Source organism: Furipterus horrens, unplaced genomic scaffold (assembly GCF_987537825.1).
Source record: "Furipterus horrens unplaced genomic scaffold, mFurHor1.1.pri manual_scaffold_4, whole genome shotgun sequence".
NCBI lineage: Eukaryota > Metazoa > Chordata > Mammalia > Chiroptera > Furipteridae > Furipterus > Furipterus horrens.
Window position 1 is genome coordinate 1689961 of NW_028327174.1, and position 21764 is coordinate 1711724.

The 21764-nt window shown below is 62.9% G+C and overlaps 1 protein-coding gene across 1 annotated transcript in view; it reads right to left on the reverse strand.

Annotated features, from left to right (window-relative positions):
- The window catches only part of TBC1D22A (TBC1 domain family member 22A), a 136531-nt gene that overhangs the window by 59108 nt on the left and 55659 nt on the right, over window positions 1-21764 (reverse strand). Inside the window, exon 8 of the mRNA XM_090272247.1 lies at window positions 16206-16320. Within this exon, the coding sequence (XP_090128373.1) occupies window positions 16206-16320 (115 nt within the window). The remainder of the gene's footprint in view (window positions 1-16205; window positions 16321-21764) is intronic.

A 21764-nucleotide genomic window follows, 5' to 3' on the forward strand; every position in this document is an offset into this window, starting at 1 on the left:
TCAGGGACAAGACCGTCCTCCTTCCTGCCCACACCCCCGCACCAGCGGGCAGGCCTGGCACACCGCAGGCGCTCCGTAAATACACGTCCAGGGAGCGAACGGACTGCTTGCTGTCCAAGAGCTCACGGCCCAGGAGGAAGGGGCCGTTACAGCAACAGCCAGAAGCAGAACCCACTGAAAATTATGCCGAGACGTTCTGTGAAGAATGGAAAGAACGCAGCCCCCGTTTCCCTGGTTAAGAGACGCCTGAGTTCCCGCTCAGCCTAAGGCCGCGTGCCCCGTCTAACCTGCTTCTGCTAACAGCACCGACCGCCCTGGAGTCAACAAGGAGCCGCTCAACTCGAAGAAAGCCTCCTGCCAAACGCCGCCACGGGACACACCCTGTCTGCGGGCTGCTGCGGGAGGCCCGGCACCCGGGGGCGTCTGGGGTCCCCAATGTCCAGTGGTAAAGGGTCAACGGAGGAGGCGCTGGTGGTTGAGTCTCTCCTGAGTCCCAGTGAACCAAGAGCCGGAAGAAACGACTGAGTTCTTGTCTGCGGTGTCTGGGCGGAGCTCCCCAAGCGCAGAGCTAAGGACGCGGCCTGGGACGCCGCCGGCCACGCAGGTGTCTGAAACCCGGCCGGAGCTGGACCTGCACGTTGCCGAAGACTCCGTCCTCGTTCCACATGGGTGGGAGCGCAGAGGCTCTGCCTAAAACTGCCCTGAGCACCTGAAAAGCTAAATGTCACACAGATGGGAAAGCGCCCAGAAGTGCGCTATGATGTGAAGGTCTCCATGAGCTGGTTGTGGCAGAACCCAGGGATGGACCCACGGCCACTATCCAACTTGAATTTGGGGTCCACAGTTAGGAAGCACTCAGGCGACGCGTGACATTCACTGGCCGTGCTTCCTGCGACCCGTGCTGGTCTGAAGCGTCCGGCTGCCTTCTCTGTTGGTACACGCACGCGAGTGTCCACTCAGAGGCACTGAGGAACCTGGAGCTCAACCCTGACGCTTCCTGCAGGGGGAGGTGATCACCGACCACCTAACACTAACTACCCAGGAAACGCCGGGAAGAGCCCCCACGCAGCACGGAGGCCGGGTCTGCACGGACTCGCCTGACTGTGGGCGTCCAGTGTCACGTGGCCTCTCCCGGGGCTCGGAGGCCCGGGCCTGGTCTGTGCCTCACCTGTGCGCACAGGTGCCAACAGGGGCTCCCTGGACCTGCACTTGAGGTCAGTGGGAAGGTCCTCGAGCCCAGTACCAAAAAGACGGCGAGACGAAGCAGCCCCCAGGCCTGGGCCCACCCTGCCCTCACACCTAACGCTGCTGAGGGTGACGTAGACCGTGTCCCGGCCCATGGGAGGCACAGACAACGAGCTGTGGGAGGCGGTAAGCAGCAGCCCGGCTCCTGCTGGGTCACGCGTGGCCTGCAGGAGAGCAAAGGCCGACGCGCCTCCGGCACCGCCTGCCACCAAGGGCCCGGCTCTCAAGAGTGGCTAGGCTGTTTGGGCCCAGAATTCAAAGCCTGTGGACGCAGTGCAGGCTCTCGAGAGGCCAGGGGTCGGTGCTGAAAGGCTCTCCACGCGAGGCTGGCTCCACGGCTCGGGCACCTGGGAGCAAGAACCAGCGCTGAGCGCAGGTCACCAGGATGGGTGGAGCCGGACAAGCCCAAGCCCGTGCGGATGCTCAAAGGGGCAAAACACACAGGAGGGGCCGGAAAAACTACAGAACACAAAGCAGTCGGCTCGGGAGAGGGGCGGGGCCTGGTCCCTGGACCAGAGCGGGCTGTGTCAGACGGGCTCGGGGGGCCAGAGCTGACCGCAGGGACAGAGGGCCCTGGGCCTTTCCCTCCCCGCCCCGCTGCCTGTGCTGTGGCAACGCGGGGCACAGCCTGGGCCCCGCAGGCCGCGCACCCCCGGGACCCACAGGGCGCGGCGCACAGCAGCTGATGCGCACGGGCAGAGGAGCTGTGCGGGCCGCTCTCCAAGTCACCATCACCGGCCGGGGGGCCTGGGCGTCGGCTCCGTCCTCTGTACCGGCGCCCGGGCAGCACCACGGCGGGGTCACCCCCGTTCCAGCCCAACCTCCGTGCCGCCCCCGCTCCTCACGGCCTCGGGGTTCTGCGGCCTGCGCTCCCCACCGTGCGGCCAGGACCCCGAGGGCCCGCAGGTCCCCGTCGGAGTGTGACTCCAACGACAAACGCTCAGCCTCGCGGCGCTGGCCGGGCGGGCAGCAGGGGACACGTGTCTGCTCCCAAAGCCGCCTCAGTGAGCCGCAGCTATTACCCATCCACTTCAGACTTGACTGAAAGGAAGGCTTCACGCTTCAGTCAGGGGAGAAGGACCCTGGCGTGGCACAGAGCAGGAAACACATTGTTTCCCTGAGGTCCACAAAAGATCCCAACACCCACAGGGCGGCAGCTGCCTCCTGGACCCGCGGGCGGCCAGCAGGGCGGGTTCTGGTCTCCGGACACGGCCGCTCACGCCCTGAAGCCCAGTGAGCCCAGGCAAGGCAGAGCCACGGCCACCGTCGAGGAGCTGCAGAGCCCGCTGCGTCCGCGCCACGGGAGGACCCGCTCCGGCAGCCTGGGGACCAGAGAGGCCTCGCTGCCACGCGGGGCTTATCCCGGGCCGCAGACACAGGGCGGGCTGACGGCCGAGCGATTCTGAATGAGCGCACCAGCAGGCAGGACTCCCCAGCAAGGACGCCGCCCAGGTGCGGGGACCCCGCGCCTGGCAGCCGTCTCCCCCACAGGATGGCGGTGGCGCCGCTGGCAGAGGACAAACGAGACTGAAGTGCTGGCTGCGGGGGCCCAAACGGGGCGGCGCTGAGTGGGGGCTGTGGCCCACGGGAGCCCAGGGGCCGCGACCGTGGAGCCACAGAGGGGCGGCAGGCAGGGACAGGAGAGGAAGCTCTGCGGCACCACGGCCTCGGGGCTCCCGCCCAGCACCTCCCCTTCCCCAGGCTGGGTGCAGGCCCGGCCCCCGCCACATGCAGGAGAGGTGGGCGCCCTCCGGGGGTCCTGGGCCTCCTCCGACCCCCTTCCCTGCGCCCACGGATCCCCTCCACAGCCGGCATGCCCACGGCCATCCTCCGTCGGAGACGCCCTCCCGCTCCTCGCTGGCCGGTGGCTGGCCCTCTCCTGGGGGGCCGCGTGCTGAGCCGGCAGTGCCCCCTTCCTGCCAGACAGCGGCTGCGGGCACAGCCCCCTCCGGCCGCCCCCGACGGTCTCCGTGCAGGCGCCTCAGGCGCGCGGGGGACTCCGGGTCCCCACTCTGGGCTCCCTGCTGCGCCCCAGCCTCCAGCCTGGCTGGAGCAGCATTCGAGGTGCCGGCGACCTCCTGTGTCAATCACCTCCGTCAAGACCCAAATACAGACACAGTCTGAGGTGCGGGATGAGACTCCAACACTGAATAAGGGAGGGGGACACATTCTTACATAAATGCTCACCCAAGGGTGTGTTTTTATTGATTTTAGAGCAAGAGGAAGGGAGGGAGGGGGAGAGAGAGACAAAAACATCCATCAGGCCCAACCAGGAATCAAGCCCACAACCCAGGCGTGTGCTCTGACCGGGATGGAACCGCAACCCTTCTGGCGCACGGATGGCACGCCAACCCACTGCGCCACCCGTCCAGGGCCATACACACCTTTTTAAATAAACCAGAACTGACACTACAGAGGACGCTGTCCGTACTATTAATTCCATTTAAGCCTGACCATCGTCACACACTGGGAAGAAACGTCTTACGAACTCGTGCTGAAGGCTGCTTGGAAATCCACGCACCACAGCTGGGCAGTCTCCCCACGCTGGACACGGGCTGTCCCCTGACCCACAGAGGGGCTGTCCCCCGCACGTCCCCCGCAGGGTGACGCTCTCACCTCCCCCAAGAGCACTGAGGGCCGTCTGCGTTCATCTCTGCTAATCTGAAGACAAAAATGGAGCCGCGTTATTGGTTCCATTTGCATTTTCATTGCTTGTGGAGCTAGACTTTTTATAGTTTATTAGTCTTTCGTGTTCCCTACTTAGCAACGCCTCTGCTTGTTTCCAAAGAGAACTTCTCTAACTACCTGCTCGCTCTTCACAAATACAAGAAATGGCTCGGGAAGGTCAGGACTACTGCAAACAAGCCCGCCCCCGCAGGGAGCGGAGCGCAGCGCAGGCAGGCTCGGAGGGCCGAGGCCGGCTTGGTGGTGCCCACGCGCGGGGCTGCCCATCGGAGCAGGCGCCTCTGCTCCACGTGAGGCCTGGAAGCACGAAACTCAGGCCGCCGTTTGGGGCGGTGGGGCCGGAAAATAATTCACTCTATTTGACCTTGCTTACTCAATTCCCCGTTAGTGTACTTTTAATCAAACAGATCAATATGTACTAATTAACCCTGCCTGGAATAAGTCAAAATTAACAAACCACTTCAATAATAAATCGAAAAATCATAACTGGCATTGTGATTTTTTATATGTAACATGCCGTGGAACACTGCACTGAACAGCACACCAGCGGCACGCGATCACACCACAGCAGAGCCCACGGCCCATCCCTCGCACTGTTATTAGGCTCGTAAAACATGCAACCAAGATGAGAAAAATAGCTGTCAAGAACCGCATCTTATTATTCAACTATTAAACTTTCTTCATCATCCATCAGTTTAATTGCTCTTGACACGGGTTATAAATAACACTTTGTGGTTCAATAAAACACCATGAGGATAACCCCTCCCCTGCCAGCGCTGGTCAGGAGTCTCCCTGGACCCCAGCGGGGTCCGTCCTCCTTCACGGGCAGCGGGCATTTCCACTTCCATCGGCGGTCACGTTCAGGAGCATTTTGCTAATTGGGGCAGAAAGAACACGAAGAAACCGCTGCATGACACTGGCCAGTCAGATCCCTAGTGGGCAGATGGCCCGTTTCTCTCTGGTGCAAATGAATGAAGACGCTGACGCCCGACCACGTGCGGCTGCTGTGAACTCTGCCCCCTCCTCCGGTCCAGGGGGCGCAGGGCCCCGAGCTCTGCCCCCTGCGAAGCACCTGGGGCCGCAGCACACGCAGAGGCACAGGGCGCTGCACTTGAGAACTGCTCACGAGGGAAGGCGGGGCGCCAGGGCTGGCGATGGCCCTTCTCCTGGCCGACCACACCCAGGTGCCACGTGGCACGGGCCCGGCTGCAGGGGATGCACCCTGCTCTCAAGGTGTTAGTGCCAGGCGGCCGCAGCTGCTAAACGCCTCCCCCACAGCCCTCTCTTGCCCTCTGGGATGGCTGTACGTGTGTCACCGCTGACTGGCCTTTCCGATGAAGTCCGGGCTTCCTAGGAGGTGCCCAAGGCACACTGGCCGAAAGCTGGGCGTGGAGAAAGGCCTCCAAGGAGGGGAAGCCCGTCCTGCCCGGAGGGGGAGGCTCAGGAAGGCTTCATGGAGGAGGGAGCCAATGATTCCGGCCTCGGATGATATACGAGCACAGCTTTAAGGGTCCGAGCCTGCAGCCACTGTGCTCTCCCAACTGAAACTGCCTTCCACAGCGCCCCAGTCAAGCCCGTGCCCCTCGACCGGCCCCCACCTGCTCCACGGGAAGTCCCTCTGGCCTGCAAGACCCCACTCCCCCGACGCACCTGCACGGTCCCCTCGCCTGGCCCTGTGACGGGCGGCTCAGCAGAACACACCGTGTTTTCAAAGGGAACAGCGATTGGCCTCGGCCTGACTTCTGCTCTTAATGCAACGTTGGCACTGGCCCCGCATGCGGGGCAAGTCTGCGCACAGGAAGCAAGCGCCATGCCCCCCAGCTGCCCTGGCTTCTGCGGCCCGCGTCTGTCTGCCTCTGTTCAGTGGCGTCTGCAGGACAAAGTGGCTTGAGGGCGAAAGGCAGTCTATGCCTGCCTCACGGGGTCTCAGCAGGAGGGACGGGGTCCATGTGAACACCCCGTGTCCCTTCATGAGCAGGCACGGCAGCCTCCCCTCAGGGACAGCGGTCACAGAGCGGACACCCTCTGTGCTGCATCCGAGGCCTCCCAGGCTCGGCCGAGCGGACCTGGGGAAGTGGCGGCCTCCCACCAGTGGCTGCAGGCTAACGCACGACAGCAGTCAGTAGCTCACGGGGTGGGGGGAGAACAAAGCCCGCGCCCGCGCCCAGAGCCGGGTGGGGGCCTGCGACGAGGGGCCATCCTGCAGCGCCGTGACCGCACACAGAAACACCCCTTCACGGCGGGAGCTCCGGGCCCCCTTGGACACCGCTGCTACTGCCCCTCATCGGAGTCTCGCCCTAGACCAGGGCCAACCAAGAGGGAAGGAACTGTGTAGCCGTGCCCGTGTGCATCCACGTAGGCGCCAAAATATAAACAAAGCTCCGCTTCGAGGGCTCCAACGTCCCGCTTCTCCCTCTCAGCCAGAACACTGTTTGAGGACACGCGGTTGCTGCTCTCCCCGCGCGGCCCGGCACCCTCTCCTGCCCGTCTCAGAGGCTCCAGCCCTGGTCCCGGCAACGCCCCAGAGGCACGTCTCCTAGACACCCACCCTGGCTCTGAACCCCGCTCCCCGCAGCACCACGCGCCGCCCGTCTCCACTGCCGCCAGAAGGGGGCTCATGGCGGAGAGCAGGACCCAAGGGCCCTGTCAGTTTTCAGCATCTCTCTCGAGAGGAAAGAGCTCAAGTTTCCCACTGAACGGAGGCAGCGGTCAGCACCGAGAGCAGCCACGCTGCTGACCAGGCTGAGGACGCAGAGGCCAGAGACTGCTGTCGCGCCTTCAGGCCACACTCCTGGGCAGGAGTCCCAGGCCCCGACTCCCCGCAAGCCTGACGCAGAGATCCAAGTGCCTCAGATACATAACGCGCACGACAGACACACAGGGACAGGAGGGGGGAGGGGAGAGGGACTGCACCCACCGGGGCGGAATCAACACACGAAGTAAACCAGGACGCGCAGCGAGCGTGACAGAGACACGTGGGATGGTGGTAAGTGGGCACGCAGCCTCCCGGAGGCCAAGAGATACACGCAGGCCAACACACACACACACGCACGCGCGCACGCACCAGGAACGGCGGGCCTGGGTCGGCCTCGCGCCGCCTGCAGCAGCTCGGGGAGGTGGCGGCTCGCGCCGCTGCTTCGCACCCATAAGAAGGGTCGGGCGCCAGCGGCCACCCCTGTGACACTGAGTGCCATGTGGGCAGGGCTTCTGAAACCAAGACCAGGACTCTCCAAGCTGCAGAGTCCCGCGCACCAAGCCCTGCGAAGCCCAGGTGCGCGGCCCCCAGCGCCGCCTTTGCCCCCCAGCCGGGGCACAGCTGCCGGACAATGACGGCGACAGACCACCACGGACCCCTCCGCAAACACAAACCCCCCGAGGGCAGAGGCCTGAGACCCCCACATGCTTCCCGTCTGCTGCCGGGAGCCCAGAGACGGGGACGCCCGGGGACCTGTAAGCAGCAAAGCTGGGACGACCACAGACCCTGCAGGAGCCCGCTGAGAGCGGCCGCGTGCGCGGGGAGGCAGGCCCCTGCAGGCAGGCAGCGGGCCGGGGGTCGTACGGACGGACCGGCTGACAGGCCCCACCGGACCCTCTGCGTTCCGCCTCCACCCTGCTCAGCCCTGCGGCCGGCGGCGGCGCCGTGACCTCTCACCGATGCCCTCGACAGGGAGCAGGGAAAGCCTCCATGACAAGGAACTTCCACCCTCCGAGCTGGGGCACACGGAGACGAACCACAGCGGGGCGCTCCACCCCGCCCGGCGAGGGGCTGCTGGGCAGGCGCCATCCCAGGCCACCCCGCGCTCACGGGTTATCCGAGAAGGAGACCAGGGGGCGCAGCCAACCGCAGCGAGCCGCCCACCTCCCAGTCACCCCAGTATGGCCAGCTCTCTCCTCCTCAGAACGCCTCTGCTCGGACGCCCGCGACACGCTCTGGCTCCCAGTCAACCCCGTCTCCCCGCTGCCACCGGCCGCACCCACGGGGCCCCCAGCACGCGCCCCCGCGGCGTCCCCCACCTGACACCTCCTCCTCTGACCACGATCGACCCCTCCCCGAGTCAGCCCTGAGATGACCCTGCCGGGGACGGACGCCTCCTCTCCTCCTCCTCAGTAACCCACCCTGAAGGAGACGCGTCAGGAGTGACGAAACAGGTTTTCCTTGCTCACATTCGGGACGGCTCCATGCGCGGCCACTGGGCAGGCCCTGGCTGGGGGGCTGGTGGGCGCTGGGCCGGAGGAGACGCGTTTCCCGCGGGGCGGGGCCGCCAACATCCGTCTGGTAAGCAGCCTGGCGAACACCAGCAGCACCTAGAAGTACCAACCGCTGATGCGGTAGCAGCTCTTCTCAGACCGCGTGATGCGCAGCAAACCAGCGGCCCCGGGCAACACACACGGCCTCTTCCTCCTCCGGGTCCGCGCCAGCACGGGCTGCTGCCCCCCTTTCTGACCACAGCCTCCCAGCGGGCATGAGGTGGGGTCCCGCTGCGGCCTTGACTGGCATCCCCTATTGGTTAACGTCAGACAGCTTCTCATGCACTTACGGGCCATGTGTACATGTTCTTTACAGAAATGTCTATGCAAATACTTCGCCCATTTTTAATTAGATGGTCTTGAGGTGTAAGACTTCTTCAGTCTTCCAGATGTAAGTTTATCATCAGAAGCAGGATTTGCTGATATGTCTCCCACCCTGCAGATGTATTTCTTCTCTTTAAAGGATCACTGACAGCACAAACGTTTTAATTCTGATGGGGTCCAACTTACCAGTGTTTTAGTTTTGGTTTTGGTGTCACATCTAAGAAACCATGACCTAACCCAAGGCCATCGAGTGTCACTCCTGTGTTTCCTCAGAGCTTTACAGTGTGGCTCTTACACGTGTCTGACGGAACGTCACTGTCCTGCGTGTCCATATCTAGCTGCTGGAAAAGACCATCTCCCCATCGAACGGGCCTGGCACCGTGGTCAAAACTACTCAGCATGAAGAAAAAGTTTATCCCCAGACCCTCGGTTCTGCTCCACTGAGCTGCACGTCCATCCATTCGGCAGAAGGACGCTTTCTTGATTGCTGCAGCTTTGCAGTAAGTTGTGATCACAAAGCGCGAGTCCTCCAACTTTGTTCCCTTCAGGACTGTTTAGTCCGGTCCCGTGAATGTCCATGTTTACAGACAGATCTGCCCACGTCTGCTGAGAGGCCCACTGCGGTTTAGACGGGGACCACAGCGCCTCCTTAGATCCGCTGGGGGAGGCAGCCGGCAGCCCTCCACTGTCTTCCAACCTGCGCACGTGGGGCGTCTTTCCTTGTTTACGTCTTCTTCAATATATTTCAACAATACATTTTTTGGTTTTCAGAATGCAAATCTTACAGGTTTTTTGCTAAATCTGCACCTCTTGCATTCATTTTGGGGCCACTGTAAGTGAACCTGGTTTCGTAACTTCGTGTCTGGATTGCACGCTGCAGGAGTACAGGAAACAGCTGGTGTTCGTACCTGATCTCCTGTGCTGGGCCTTGTTGGGCATGTTCGCCGGCTCCCACGGCTCCTGAGCGGATTCCTCCGGCTCTTCTGTGTACAAGACCAGGCCACCCGCAAACGGAGGCAGCGTCACGTCCTCCTTCCCACTCTGGGCATCTGTTCCCTTCTGCTGACTGCCCCGCAGGCACCCCATCAGTGAGGGACAGAGGTGGGCAGTGAAGACACCCAGTCTACCTCCACATCTCGGGGGGTGAGCTCCAGTCACCCCATCCAGTGTGATGTCAGCTGTGAGAGCTCGGGATGCTCCTTGTTCAAGAGGAGGTTCTTCCGTGCCCAGTGCGTTGAGTTTTTATCACGAAATACCGTTGGGTTTCGTCAGCGCTCCTCCTGCATCAGCTGAGATTATCACGTGGTTTCTGTCCTTCGCTCCCCTGATGGTACAGTTTACATTCTTGGATCTTCACATGTTAAGCCAGCCTTGAGCCCCTGGGTAAGTCCTATCTGCCGTGGTGCATGACCTTTTCTCTGCGCTGGTCACTGCATCCAGCGCTAGTATCTCACTGGGCACTGTCATGTCCGTCTTCGTGAGAGACATCACTCGGTGGGATGTCTTCTCTCACGCTGGCATCAGCATAACTCTGGCCTCGTAGGATAAATTGAGACGTGCTCCGCCTCTTCTGTTTTGGGAAGAGTCTGTGAAGGGGTGATGCTAATTCTTTGTTAAATGTTTGGCAGAGCTCAGCATGGAAGTCCTCTGGTCCTAGGTTCTCCTTTGTGAGGATTTCTTAAATCACTAATGCAGTCTCTTATGCACATGGCTCTTACACATGTCCACCTATACACTGAAAGGGACAGGGATGTCAAGAGACACACACACATACGCACTGAGAGAGACTCGTCTTAAGGGACAGGCTCACACAATTATGGGGACGGGCAAGTCGCAAATGTGTAGGCCCGGCCAACAAATTGGAACTCGGGCAGGGTCTCTATGTCTTCGGGAGAATTTCTTCTTCTTCCAGAACCTCAGTCTTTGCTCTTAAAGCCCTCAGCGGGTCCGAGGAGGCGCTCCACCCTGCGCCGGGTGGTCTGCTGCCTGCCCCTGAGACAGACCGCCCGGCAGTGCGCAGGGGGGGCCCCGCGCCTCCCCCTGCTGACCCCGAGCCGGCCGCTACAGGTAACTGGGACCCTCCTGGGCACGTCCCCATCCCCCCTGCACCCTCTACCTCGGAGGGCTGCCCGTCCCTGCAAGCACGCGTGGGCGCGTCTCTTCTCCTGGGTCCATCTAGCCCCGCGTTTGTCAGGGCGGCTGACGTCTTTGAAGATCCACCATCGGTTTGGTCGGTTGTCTCTGCTGTGATTTGCTCCCCCGGACCTTTTATTTCTGTTCTGGTCTGTATTTCCTGCCTCCTGTCCATTTGGGCTTCAGTTTGTTCTTCTTTTTCTATTTTATGAAATTGAAAAGTTAATGGTTTGAGATGTTCTCTTTAATACAGGCACTTACAGCGATGAATTTCTCCCGGAGCCTGGCTCCAGCCGTGTCCCGTGAATCCTGGTTGTTCTGTTTTCATTTCCATTCATTCCAAAGTAATCTCTAAGTTTCCTTTTTCTTCCCTCTCTAAAGCAATGCTTATTATGGCTGTGATCGAGAATTCCCACACATCTGTCAATTTCTTCCACTTTCCTTCTGTCCCTGACGTTACGATGTCCCTGTGGTCAGAGAACACACTTCGTAGGCCTCCCTCCCTTTCCGATGTGCGGAGGCCAGCCGCGCGGGCAGGCACACATGCGCGTGCGAGGGGCGTGCGCGGACGCGGCGCGGTGCGGCGCGGTGCTCTGTAGGCGGCCAGCAGGCCCAGCTGGCGCTCACTCTGCTCAGCCTTCCCTCCAGTTCCTCCTTGGTCTTCTGTCTAGTTTTCCGACCTCTCACTGGAAGTCACGTGTCACTACTGTTTAAAAAGAATTTTTGAAAATGTTTAATGACTTTGGAAAATGCTTAGTTACTAAAAAAAAAAAAAAAGAGAGAGAGAGAGAACAATATTAAAATGTGGGTGCATAATAAAATCGCTGCCATGTAAAAAAGCGCCTTGACCAAAGGCCAGCAGGAAATGGGCACCCACTCCAGTGACAGCTTTGGGCACATCGACTACACTGTGTGGAACTCCCTTAGTTTTTAGCAGTGCGGCCATGACTTTGGCCGTGACCAGAACGTTTTGGAACAGACAGCGGGACTCCTGCGTCCCAGGCTGGGCAAGGACAGAGCACTTACGGCCACGTCGGGGCCGCCGCCTGCAGCCTCCCCTCCGGCATGACCGCGTGCACCCCCGAGCGCCCGGCCGCGCCCCCGCATGAGGCCAGACTGCGCTCGGGGCTCGGGTCCCCGCTGCAGGGTTCTGAGGTAACTGGGGACGGCCAGCACCTGAGGGCGGAGGGTCGCTCGGGGACCCCACCCGGCGGACGCCCTGCGCAGAGCCTGGCCTCTGCGGGAACCCACGACGAGTCAACGTGCAATGAGGTCAGACTCCCAAGCGCCGGCAGAGTCAGAGGCGCTTCTCTGACCGCGCCCCGTCACTGCGACCCCAGCCCCAGCCCCGTCACCCGCGGTCGCACACGGCCCACCCGGCACACCCCGCCCCACCGCTCCCACATCACTCCCCCGCCAGCCGCCAGCCGCCAGCGCGCCCCGTCTCCACAGCCGGGAGGGTGAGACGTCCCCGCCGGGCGAAGTCCACGTGGTTAAAAACAACCCCCACTGCTGCGATTCCGGCTCTGCACAGGACACACAAGGACACGGTCGTGTCCGTAAACGCAGCGTCTGTCCCGGCCCCCTCCATGTCGGCTTCCAGAGTGAGCGCTGCACAAGGAAATAACTCACGAGTGGAGCCAACCGGCGCTCACGCACGCTGCGTGGTAAGAACCAGGCGTAAAACGCGCCTCACCTGCACAGGTGACACCAGCAGGCCTCCCGCGGGCCCGCCCACACCCAGGCCTCCCAAGCTGAGGATAAAGGGGGCGGGAGATGCTTCTTTGTGTTTTACTGGAGAGAAAATATTTGGTAAAACTAAAATATAATTCTCTGCTTCACCTGTGTGACTCAGGAGGACGGAGTAACGGTGCGTAATCTTAGATCAAAGCGAACACTATTAGGAGGAGATGACGGCCACTGTTTGAAAAACACTGGCTTTACTTAACAACTACACCATGCCCGGCGGGAAAAGCCTGAAAAGCCCAACAGCAGTGGGGCGGTCTCAGGAATTATGCTACATTATCTCAACAGGGTGCTTTGTGCAAGAGGCAGAAATGATCTTGCGAAGATTTCTATAGGACACCGGGAAGACGGTGGTATAAGGTCAAGTGGGAACAAAACACGAGACAGAGGTGTACGCGTGACGTGCTCTGGACGAGGTGCACCGCACCCGGGACAGGACTCAGAGGGACGGTGGCACCGCAGCCGCGCCCCGGGCACCTGCCCAATGCGGACACACGCAGACAGGAGCCGCGGCCCCAGGCAGACAGGCTGGAGAACAGCGCAGGCTAAGGGCAGGGCCCCTCCTTCCTTCAGGCCTCAACCCGGACGCAGGGCCCCCAAGCTCAGTGGAGCCTGGAGAGAAGAAACTGGAACCAATTCTGCTTTCCAACCAGCAGGCGGCTCCGAGGCTGGGGCGCGGCTCACACAGAGACCTGAATGGGGCACCACGATGGGGCCCAGGCGGACGGCAGACGCCCACCACACGGACCGGCACCTGCTCCTGTGGGCGGGGGGAGGGCAGGGATGGAAAGCGTGGGCCCTCCCCAGCCCCCCACGTGCCCGCATGGGAGAGGGGACCCTCAGTGGGAGCAGGGATAGGAACAAACGCTGTCCTGCCACCATCGGGGGGGATGTCAGGCCCCCCCTCCCCTCCGCACTGTCCGCTCCTCTGCACCCCCGCAAGCACTGCCACTAGAGGTCTTTAAGAGCCGTGTGGTCTGACGGTACGACAAGCCCAGAGGCCTTCTGCAGGGATCCGACTCGACCCGAGCACGGGACACACAGCCCTGGGAGGACGCGGGGAGGAGAGAGGGGCAACGCACACCTGACTCACAGTCCTCGTCAACCTGACCTCACTTCAAAAAGCAAAGAGCGGTAACAAGGGTCAGGAGGGTGTGGACACGCGGGAACCCTCGTGCACTGCTGGCGGGCTGTCACATGGGCGGCCACTCTGGGCAACAGCCTGGCCGTCCCCCAAACGGCCAAACTTGGAGTTGCCATATGACCCGGCAATTCCACAGCTGGGTTTGTGCCCCAGAGCAGCGGACCAGTATCCACGTGAAAACCTGCACACAGGGTCCCACGCTGCCCAAGGCCACTCACGCCGACTGCCCGCAAGGCGCCGCTGCAGACAGAAAGGGGGCTGGTGGGAGCCCAGGGCTGGAGGCGGGGCCGGCGTGGGGCGGGCGTGACCACTACTGGGCCTGTGATTTCCAAAACCGTGCTGACGTCTGTGCTACTATGAATACTCTAACACCCACTGAGTTTCTCACTCAAAGCAGGGGACTTTACTGTACGTAAGTTATGTCTCACTGAAGCCGTTTCTAAGCAGCACCAGTGACTGGTGGGCTCAGGCGGGCAGGCAGGTGGAGGAAACGGAACGGCCGGCCGCTGAGGGCCGGAGGCCAGACGGCGGCACGTGCGCTCCATCACGCCCCCGGCTGACTTCAGACATGGACTGGCCATGACACAAAGCGCTTCCACGTTGTGAGGGTGGGAGAAGCCGGTGAAGGTGTCCAAAGGGACAACCCTCAGCAACGACACGCCTAAGTCACGGGGACACAAGGCCCAGATGGTGACCAGAGTTGATGACCCCGCCTGCGTGTGTGAGAGCTGCTCAGAGGAGCTCTTAAAGGTTCTCATCACGAGAACATGTTTTACCACCTACGGTAACAGATGTTTACAAGGCTTATTGTGGAGATCACGCTGCAACAGGCACATACTTCAAACCCTGACGTTGCCCGTTTGAAACCAACGTAACGCTGTGTGTCAGTTCCACCTCAAGGAAAAGGCGACGCTGGGGGGGCCCACGAGGGCACGTTGGGAAGACGGGTGAGCACAGGCACCCCCGGCAGACAAGCCCTTCAGCCTCCCTCTTCCCACACCTGGAACATGGGCCAAAGGGGGGCACGAACCGCCGGGTTGTGGGCAGAAACACCAAGGCTGAGACACGAGGGGTGTGCCCTCTCGGCGTGCAGAGCGGCTAGTTCTGCAGGGCGGCTCCACACGCATGACACAGGGCTCTGGGCTCTGCGTGTGCCCATGCTCGGGCCGGGCGCAGCTGCACCCGGGACGCCTGGGGACAGCTCGGCAGGGGCATCATCCTGGACAACCGACATCCAGACTCCGAGAGAGCCCCCAACTGCAGGCAGGACGGCGACCCCCAGATCCTGAGCCAAAGGCGGTCCAACCCACGGACCCTGCAGCACCGGTGATGCAGGATGCGGAGCCGGCCGTGCCCTCCCCGACCGCCCAGCCCCGCTTCTCCACTGCGCCCCCGGGGACAAGCCCCACAGCAGCCACAGCGCGGGACCCCCGTCAAGCTCCGTTTCCTCCCGCTACCGTCCCTCCTACAGTCACCAGCACGGCCCCGCCTCCCACCCTGTCCGGCCGCTAATCCCGGCAGCACGTGCAGGATCGCCAGGGCTGGGCCCCGCAGGTGGGGGCGACGCAGTTAGCAAACGGAGTCACGGCGTCAGTTAAATGGTGTATTTCACATGGGACATCAGCTCTCTAATCACGTGTCAGCTGCACGTCTTCCAGTGAACAACGCCAAAGTCTGCTGCCAGAGGTCCCCGCTCCGGGACCATTAAGAGCGTTCCCATTAGCCATCGGGGGGTGGGGAGGGGGAGGCAGGCGGGCTCCCGCAGCGCCGGGCCGACTCGGGGACGGAGGGCAGGGGAGTGAGCCCCTCCACTGAGAAGGAAACAAGCTGCAGCAGGAGCTGCAATAAAACACGATCAGGAGGCACGTTCTCGTCCTCCCAGGAGGACCGCCCTCGAGAACACCAGTCTCCCCAGCCTGCGGGGACGGGGACCAGGCCGGCGGGAGGCTACAATGGCCACAGACACACCACACGGCGGCAAACACGGGAGGGCAGGCGCTCGGGGGGCCAGCCCACGTCGGCTGGGAGGGGAAGTGCTGCAGTGAAGTCAAGCCTGGCCTGGCCACCACTTCTATTCACAGATGGACTCAACGGTGTCAGACTTTTTTTAAACATAAAATATGTCCAAAGCCAGGGGAGTTGCATGACAGGCGGCTGGAGCGACACAGATGGAAGGGAACGCTGCCGGAGCTCCCCAGCCGCGGCCCAGCCCACCCTGAGCCTTCAGGCAGCCCACTATCCCCCGTGTCGCCAACAGTCCCTGAGAGCTGAACGCCTCAGCGCAGCGAAGGCAGGAGGCGACGGCAGGCTGCAGGTGCAGTCCGAGGAGGCTCCGGCTTCGCCCCGTCGGCCAGGCACCCCGCTGGTACCGGCAGCCTGACCACGGCGCTCCCACCCCGCCACGGAGCCGGCACTCGGGCAGCCCCCAGGGCGAAGCCCTACCCCACCCCGAACACAGCACGTGGCCCTCGCGTGTTACCGGACAGGGTGCTGACGGCAGTGCCTGCGCCTCAGGGCCCGAGGCTCAGGAGCCCTGGGACGCCGGCGCCCACGAGAACGCCGGCACGTTCTGCCGCGAGCCCACACGAAGGACAGGCCCCTGCGGCGCCGACAGCACTGGAACCGCCGTGCGGAGGCGGCCCCTTTAACGCCGGGAGCAGGGGCGCACGGGGGGACTTACCTATGTGCTCGGAGATGAACACCACGAAGAAGGGCGTGACCAGGTCGTTGATGCCCTGCACGTACCCGCTGGCAGGGTGACGAATGGCCCATATGAACAATATCCTTTCGAAGATCTGCAAGAGGAGGACACGCGCTCATGTGAAAGGCCAGCCCGCCAGACGCCTGAGGCTGCGCCCCCTTACTCAGAGCGGGCCCCGCCAGCCTGTCCTGCTGCCGACGTGAGACGACCAACGGTACCAGCCGCTGAGGCTTCGCACAAAATCCCAGCGAGCTCCCTTTTGTTGGACGCACAGGAGACGTGCTCGGCCGCAGCCCACGAGCGGGCTCGCGTAGACACAGCTCCAAGCGCCGCCGGGGGGCCTGGACACGGGCACAGCTCAGCCCGCGGACTCGCCTCTCCCCTCCCGCCACTCACGTTCAGCTGCCCGCCCTCATCACCGCCATGCATGCCCCACTCCCCTCTGTGCTTGCTCAGACACAGGGTTCACCTCGGGGCACACGGCCCCATCACCCGGACAACACACACATGCAGGCACACGCACACGCACTCATGCATACGTGCACACGGTTGCAAGGCCTTCACGCCTCCCACAGACAGAGCCCAGGGCCCAGAGCCCGGAGCCCAGAGCCCGGAGCCCAGAACCCACAGCGCAGCGCCGGCCTCCCCGCGGCCCGGCCCCGCCTCACGCTGCTCCCCGACCCCGCACCCGGCACCCTCCTTCTCCAGCTGCACGGAGCAACAGCACGCCCTGCCGCCGGGCCCACGCCCTGGAAAGCCCGTCTCTCCCTTGCCCACCGGCTCCTTCCAGCTCGGCACCACAGCGGAGGCTCTGCCCCTCCCCACGCTCTGGGTGCGCGGACCCCTTCCTGCCGGTGACCTTCAGCCCCGCGCCCCAGGCAGTGCCCTGCAGAGCCACCTGCCACCCCCAGGGACTCAGGGTCTCCCTGCCGCCCGCCCTCACACGGACGAGGCGTGCACTGCCGGCCGGGCGACGCACACAGGCTGCGCTCCACCGCCCACAATGAGCCCCTGCAACGCCAGCTGCGTCTGCACGGAGGAGCCTGTGCCCACCTGCGCCGTCGCGGCCCTGAGCGCCTGGGGATCCCGGCTCCCAGCCGCCACTGCCACTGCCGCTCCGGGGCGCTCGGTGAGGGCCCGGCCCGCCGCCAAGCAGAGGCACGCCCGCCCAGTCCCCGCTGCGGACGGCATCCTCCGGCCGTTACAAAGGAAAACCAGAACTAGGCCGCTTCTGCGGCCCGGCCGCTGGGAAAGCAGGCGCCAGACACACGCTTGCCGCACGAGGGGTACGTTCCCGCACCTGTACACAGCGCTGAGAGAGAACTAAACGTTTAAATGTGACCAAAAGACCAAGTCACTCAACAGCTCGACACTGGTCAGTGTTTCTCGTGTGCAGACACTGAGCAGTTGATGACGACGCTCCGGCGCTGGGCACAGTCACCCTCGCTGAAGCCGGGAGTGACGCTCGCAGCCAGCACCATGGGAAACCCATGGACACCCCCGGAGACAGACAAGGAGGCGGGCCCCGCCCCCCAGCCACGGGGCAGCGCTGCAGCCGCCACTGCCCTGCCCGGTCACCCAGGCACAGGAAGGCCCCGGAGACGGTGGCCGTCTGGGGCAGACTGCCTCGGCCAGCCTCACCCACAGAGGAACGACCGGGGAGCAGTGAGCTCCCCACCTGCGCAGGCACTTGGAATGGGATTCCTGGGCCACGGAAGGTCTGAGGAAGCTGCAGGAGACACCTGGGCTGGCCCAGCTGCTGACTCAGTCCCCAAGCTCACGCCTCCGTGAGCCCCTTCTCTGGCGGAGAGTCCCCATCAAGCTGTCCCGACATGGCCTAGGCCCACCTGAGCTCCCCCGGGGGCATGGAGCCCTGGGGAGACACATGGGAGCAGCCTCCAGCGGTCACCCCAGATGGTCCCACCTCCAGGACACAGCCTGGCCCAGCTGGGACCAGGAGAGCCTCCAGGGATCTGTGCTGCGCAGAGGCGGGACGGGCCGGGGCCTCGGTGAAGGCCACTGGCTGCAGCCGCACTTCCACCTCCTGGGTGCGCACACAAGGCCATGACAGCGGCCCCTGGCCCCCTCTTGCCACTCCCAGACACTGCCGTCAGCCGTGGGGCAAGCCCGAGGCCCGCGGCCCCCACATCGGGCTGAGCGTCCTGGGCATGGGGGTCTGCAGGTTCCCCTGCCGGAGTCCGACTCAGCAGGTCTGAAGGAGGCCAGGGGACGGGCAGGCGAAAGGCCTTACAGGCACTTTAGCGCTGAAACCAGCACCGCACCAAAGGTAGGGGCGCGGCAAAGCAGCTCCTTCGTCAGCAGGGACACGCAGACGGGGGCCCTCAGACACCGCTGCCCGCCCGCAACAACGGCCACCTGGCACAGCAGGGCCTGGCCCCCGCTCCGGGAACGCAGCACAGGAGGGAGGCAGACGCCCTCAGCGCAGGCACGCGGGACGTCTGTCCTGTAACGGCCCCGAAGGGGAAAGAAGCCCCGTGTGCGCCAGCTGGGGACGGGAGCACTCGGGGGTCCACCGGACGGCAGAGCCCACTCACCAGTGACGCGCAATGGTGCGGGCGGACGTCACTGTCCAGGGAGAGAACGCCCGGCCACCTGCGACCTAAGGGGCCGCTCGCGTGAAGCCCCCGAGGGGAAAGCAGCGGGGCGGGCTGCGGGGGCGGCAGGAGGCCGGCGGCGCAGGGACGAGGGGCGTCCGGGTGAAGGAGGTGTCGGGTGGCACCCCACCCACGGGGGCCACAGCGAGCCTGACTGTCCCCCGCAAATGGGCGAACGTCCCTGTCTGCCCGCCAGACGGGAGGACAGAGGGAGGCGGGGCAGCGGGAGGGGCGTGGGCACCAGAGCGGCCGGGCCCCCTTGGGACGAACGAGTGTGTGTGTGGACCGACGAGGGAAAAGCATGTGGCAGAAGCCCTCCTCCCTGAGTCATGGACACCCCAGACTTGAGTGGGGCGTGTGACCAGTGCGAGCCAGAGGCACACACGTCTGGTTCCACGCCAGGCAGTGCAGGCCCCCGGCAGGGTGTGCGCAGGCGCGCAGGAGCCGCCGCTGCGGGAAACCTCCGACGGGGCCGCGCTCTCTCCATGGGGCCTCGTTACCGCTGCCGGTGGGATTCGCGCCTGACGCAGGGAGCTAGGCCGCCGGCTGGCACCACGAGGCGGACACCAAGCAGAGGAGCAGCCGGTCACAGCCACCGGAGCCCAGAGCCGTGGGCAGCCACAGCACGCGTCGGCTGTCAGTGCCACATGGCCAGGCCCCCCCACACGCAGACTGCGCCATGGTTTCACCGCCTGGCGAACACAACACCGACATTTCCACACTCCTCCTAAAGCCCCTCCTTAGGACCACAGGCCCTCCACGAAACCACGCCCCGGTCACCCTCGCCCGCTCGGCCAGCGGCAGAGCCCCGGCGGCACCAGACACCCGCTCACATGGGGCCGGGCTGCCCGCTGGGACCTGCACGGCCCTGCAGCACCCAGAGCAGCCACAAGGGCGGAGGAGGCACCGTGGAGGACAGGGCGCTCTGCCAGGGCACGGGCTCGAGGCCCCCAGCCACCCAGACAAGCAGGCCGCGGACACGACGGGCAGTGACTGGCTCCCCTCTGGGACCCAGAGGCCAGCTCCGCAGTGAACGTGTCAAGTGGGAGGAAAACCACAGAAATAAACCGAAGCGCCTGGGGCAGACTCTACTTCCGTCTTTTAAAAAAATAAGTAAAAAGGTTATCTGTTGTTTCCCAGATACAATAAGCACAACTATTGAAAAGAACAATCAAAGGGAATGATCTCAGAACGACTAGTTCTGTAGAAAACTGACTTCTCCTTGTGTTCCGCAGCCTGTAAGTACTTCTGCTTTAATGACGCTGGACTTTTTTTTACACACTTACTGCACAGACAAGAGATGCTAAAGTTTAAAAGTGTATTTACTAAAGCAATCGAGACACAAAAAATACTTCAGACAAAAAAAATTCAATTTCAGAACGACTCCATTTATAGAAACAGCAAAATATATGTTAACTGAGAATAAACCTAATAAAACGTACGCAAGACCTTTTATGTAGCAAATTTTAAAACTTCACTGAAAGGCATTAGAAGTGGCCTTAAAGTGAAGAATTAGCGCATTCATAAAAATGACTAAATTCCATAGCGATGTTTCAACGCACCCAACTGACCGACAGATTCCATGCAACTCCAAGCGCAAACCAGACAGAGCCTGGCCGTCCGGCCGCGAGGTCTGTGTGGGCAGCAGAGGCCGGAACCACAGCCCCCCTGTGGAGAAGAGGAAGCGGGCTGGGAGCAGCCCACCAGGTACGTGAGGCTCGTCCCAAAGCACAGGGAACGCGCGGGCTGCGGCCTCAGACACGACGCAGAGAGCACACACGGCTCTGCACGAGGCTGCCCCGTGCGCGGCGGGGACACAGGACGGGTCCCCCCGTGACGCTGGGCTGAGGGCTTCCCGGGGAGTCCGAGCCACACTGACCAATCACAGATGAAGTGAACACGTGGGCAGGAATGGCCAAAGGTAAGAACTTCCAGATGGAAACAGCAGCTTTATGACGTGTGGGTAGGAAAAGACTTTTGAGCAAAGCCACCCACGCCAGCCACAGAGACAAGCTGAACGACACTAAGACTAAAACTTCGGGTCATCGACAGCCCTGGGAAGGGGGGAGAAACAAGCCACAGAGCGGGAGACGCGACCGGCAACACACGATGGACGAAAACTGAGAGTCCCCAACCCAGGGAGAGCAACGGCCGACAGAAATTAGATCAACACCCAACAGGAAACACAGGCGAGAGACAGGAGTGAGCCTCTCCTAGGCGGGGGCCCGTGGGAGGAGCCCACGTCGGCCGCAAGAGGATGGAAACGACCCCGGGGACAATCCCCGCCGGAGCCACGAGGAGCAGCCACGCTGGTCACTCCAAGACCCGGCATGGACAGGGCCCACCAGGACTCTAACCTGCACAGGCGGACACTGAACCCACACACCCGTGCAGAAAGTGCGTCACCCCCACGGCGGACAGTCTGGTCTGTGGGCCTGGCATAAGCGCCCACAGAGACTCCAGGCCACTTGGCACCCAGAGCCAAACATCAGAAACCACCCAAACGTCCGCCCGCAGGACAAAGGCTCCGGAAGGAGGGGACGTCTGAGCAGCGGATCTCAGAGAACCAGGCAGAGAGGCGAACAAGCTGCAGGGACCGGACCACACAGACGACGCAGCTGCAGCTCGGCGTGTTCTCGGAACCCTGTATGTACCGCACGGCACGCGTCCGGATCAGCAGAGCCAGGAAGAACCACAGACGTGGGCCAGCAGGGGGAGGCGCGCCGGGAGGGCTGAGAACGGGCAGCCTCCCGCCAGCGGTCAGGTCTGAGCAGGGCTCCGGTCCCCAGCTGGCCAGGGGCACAGCGCGGAGCTGCCGGCTTCCGCAGGCCTCGGCACCGCGGCCCGGCTGTCTGAAGCCCAGCAGGGACTCCTGCCGCGACCACGCCACACAGGCCCACTGTGGGCAAAGCGCCTCCAAAGA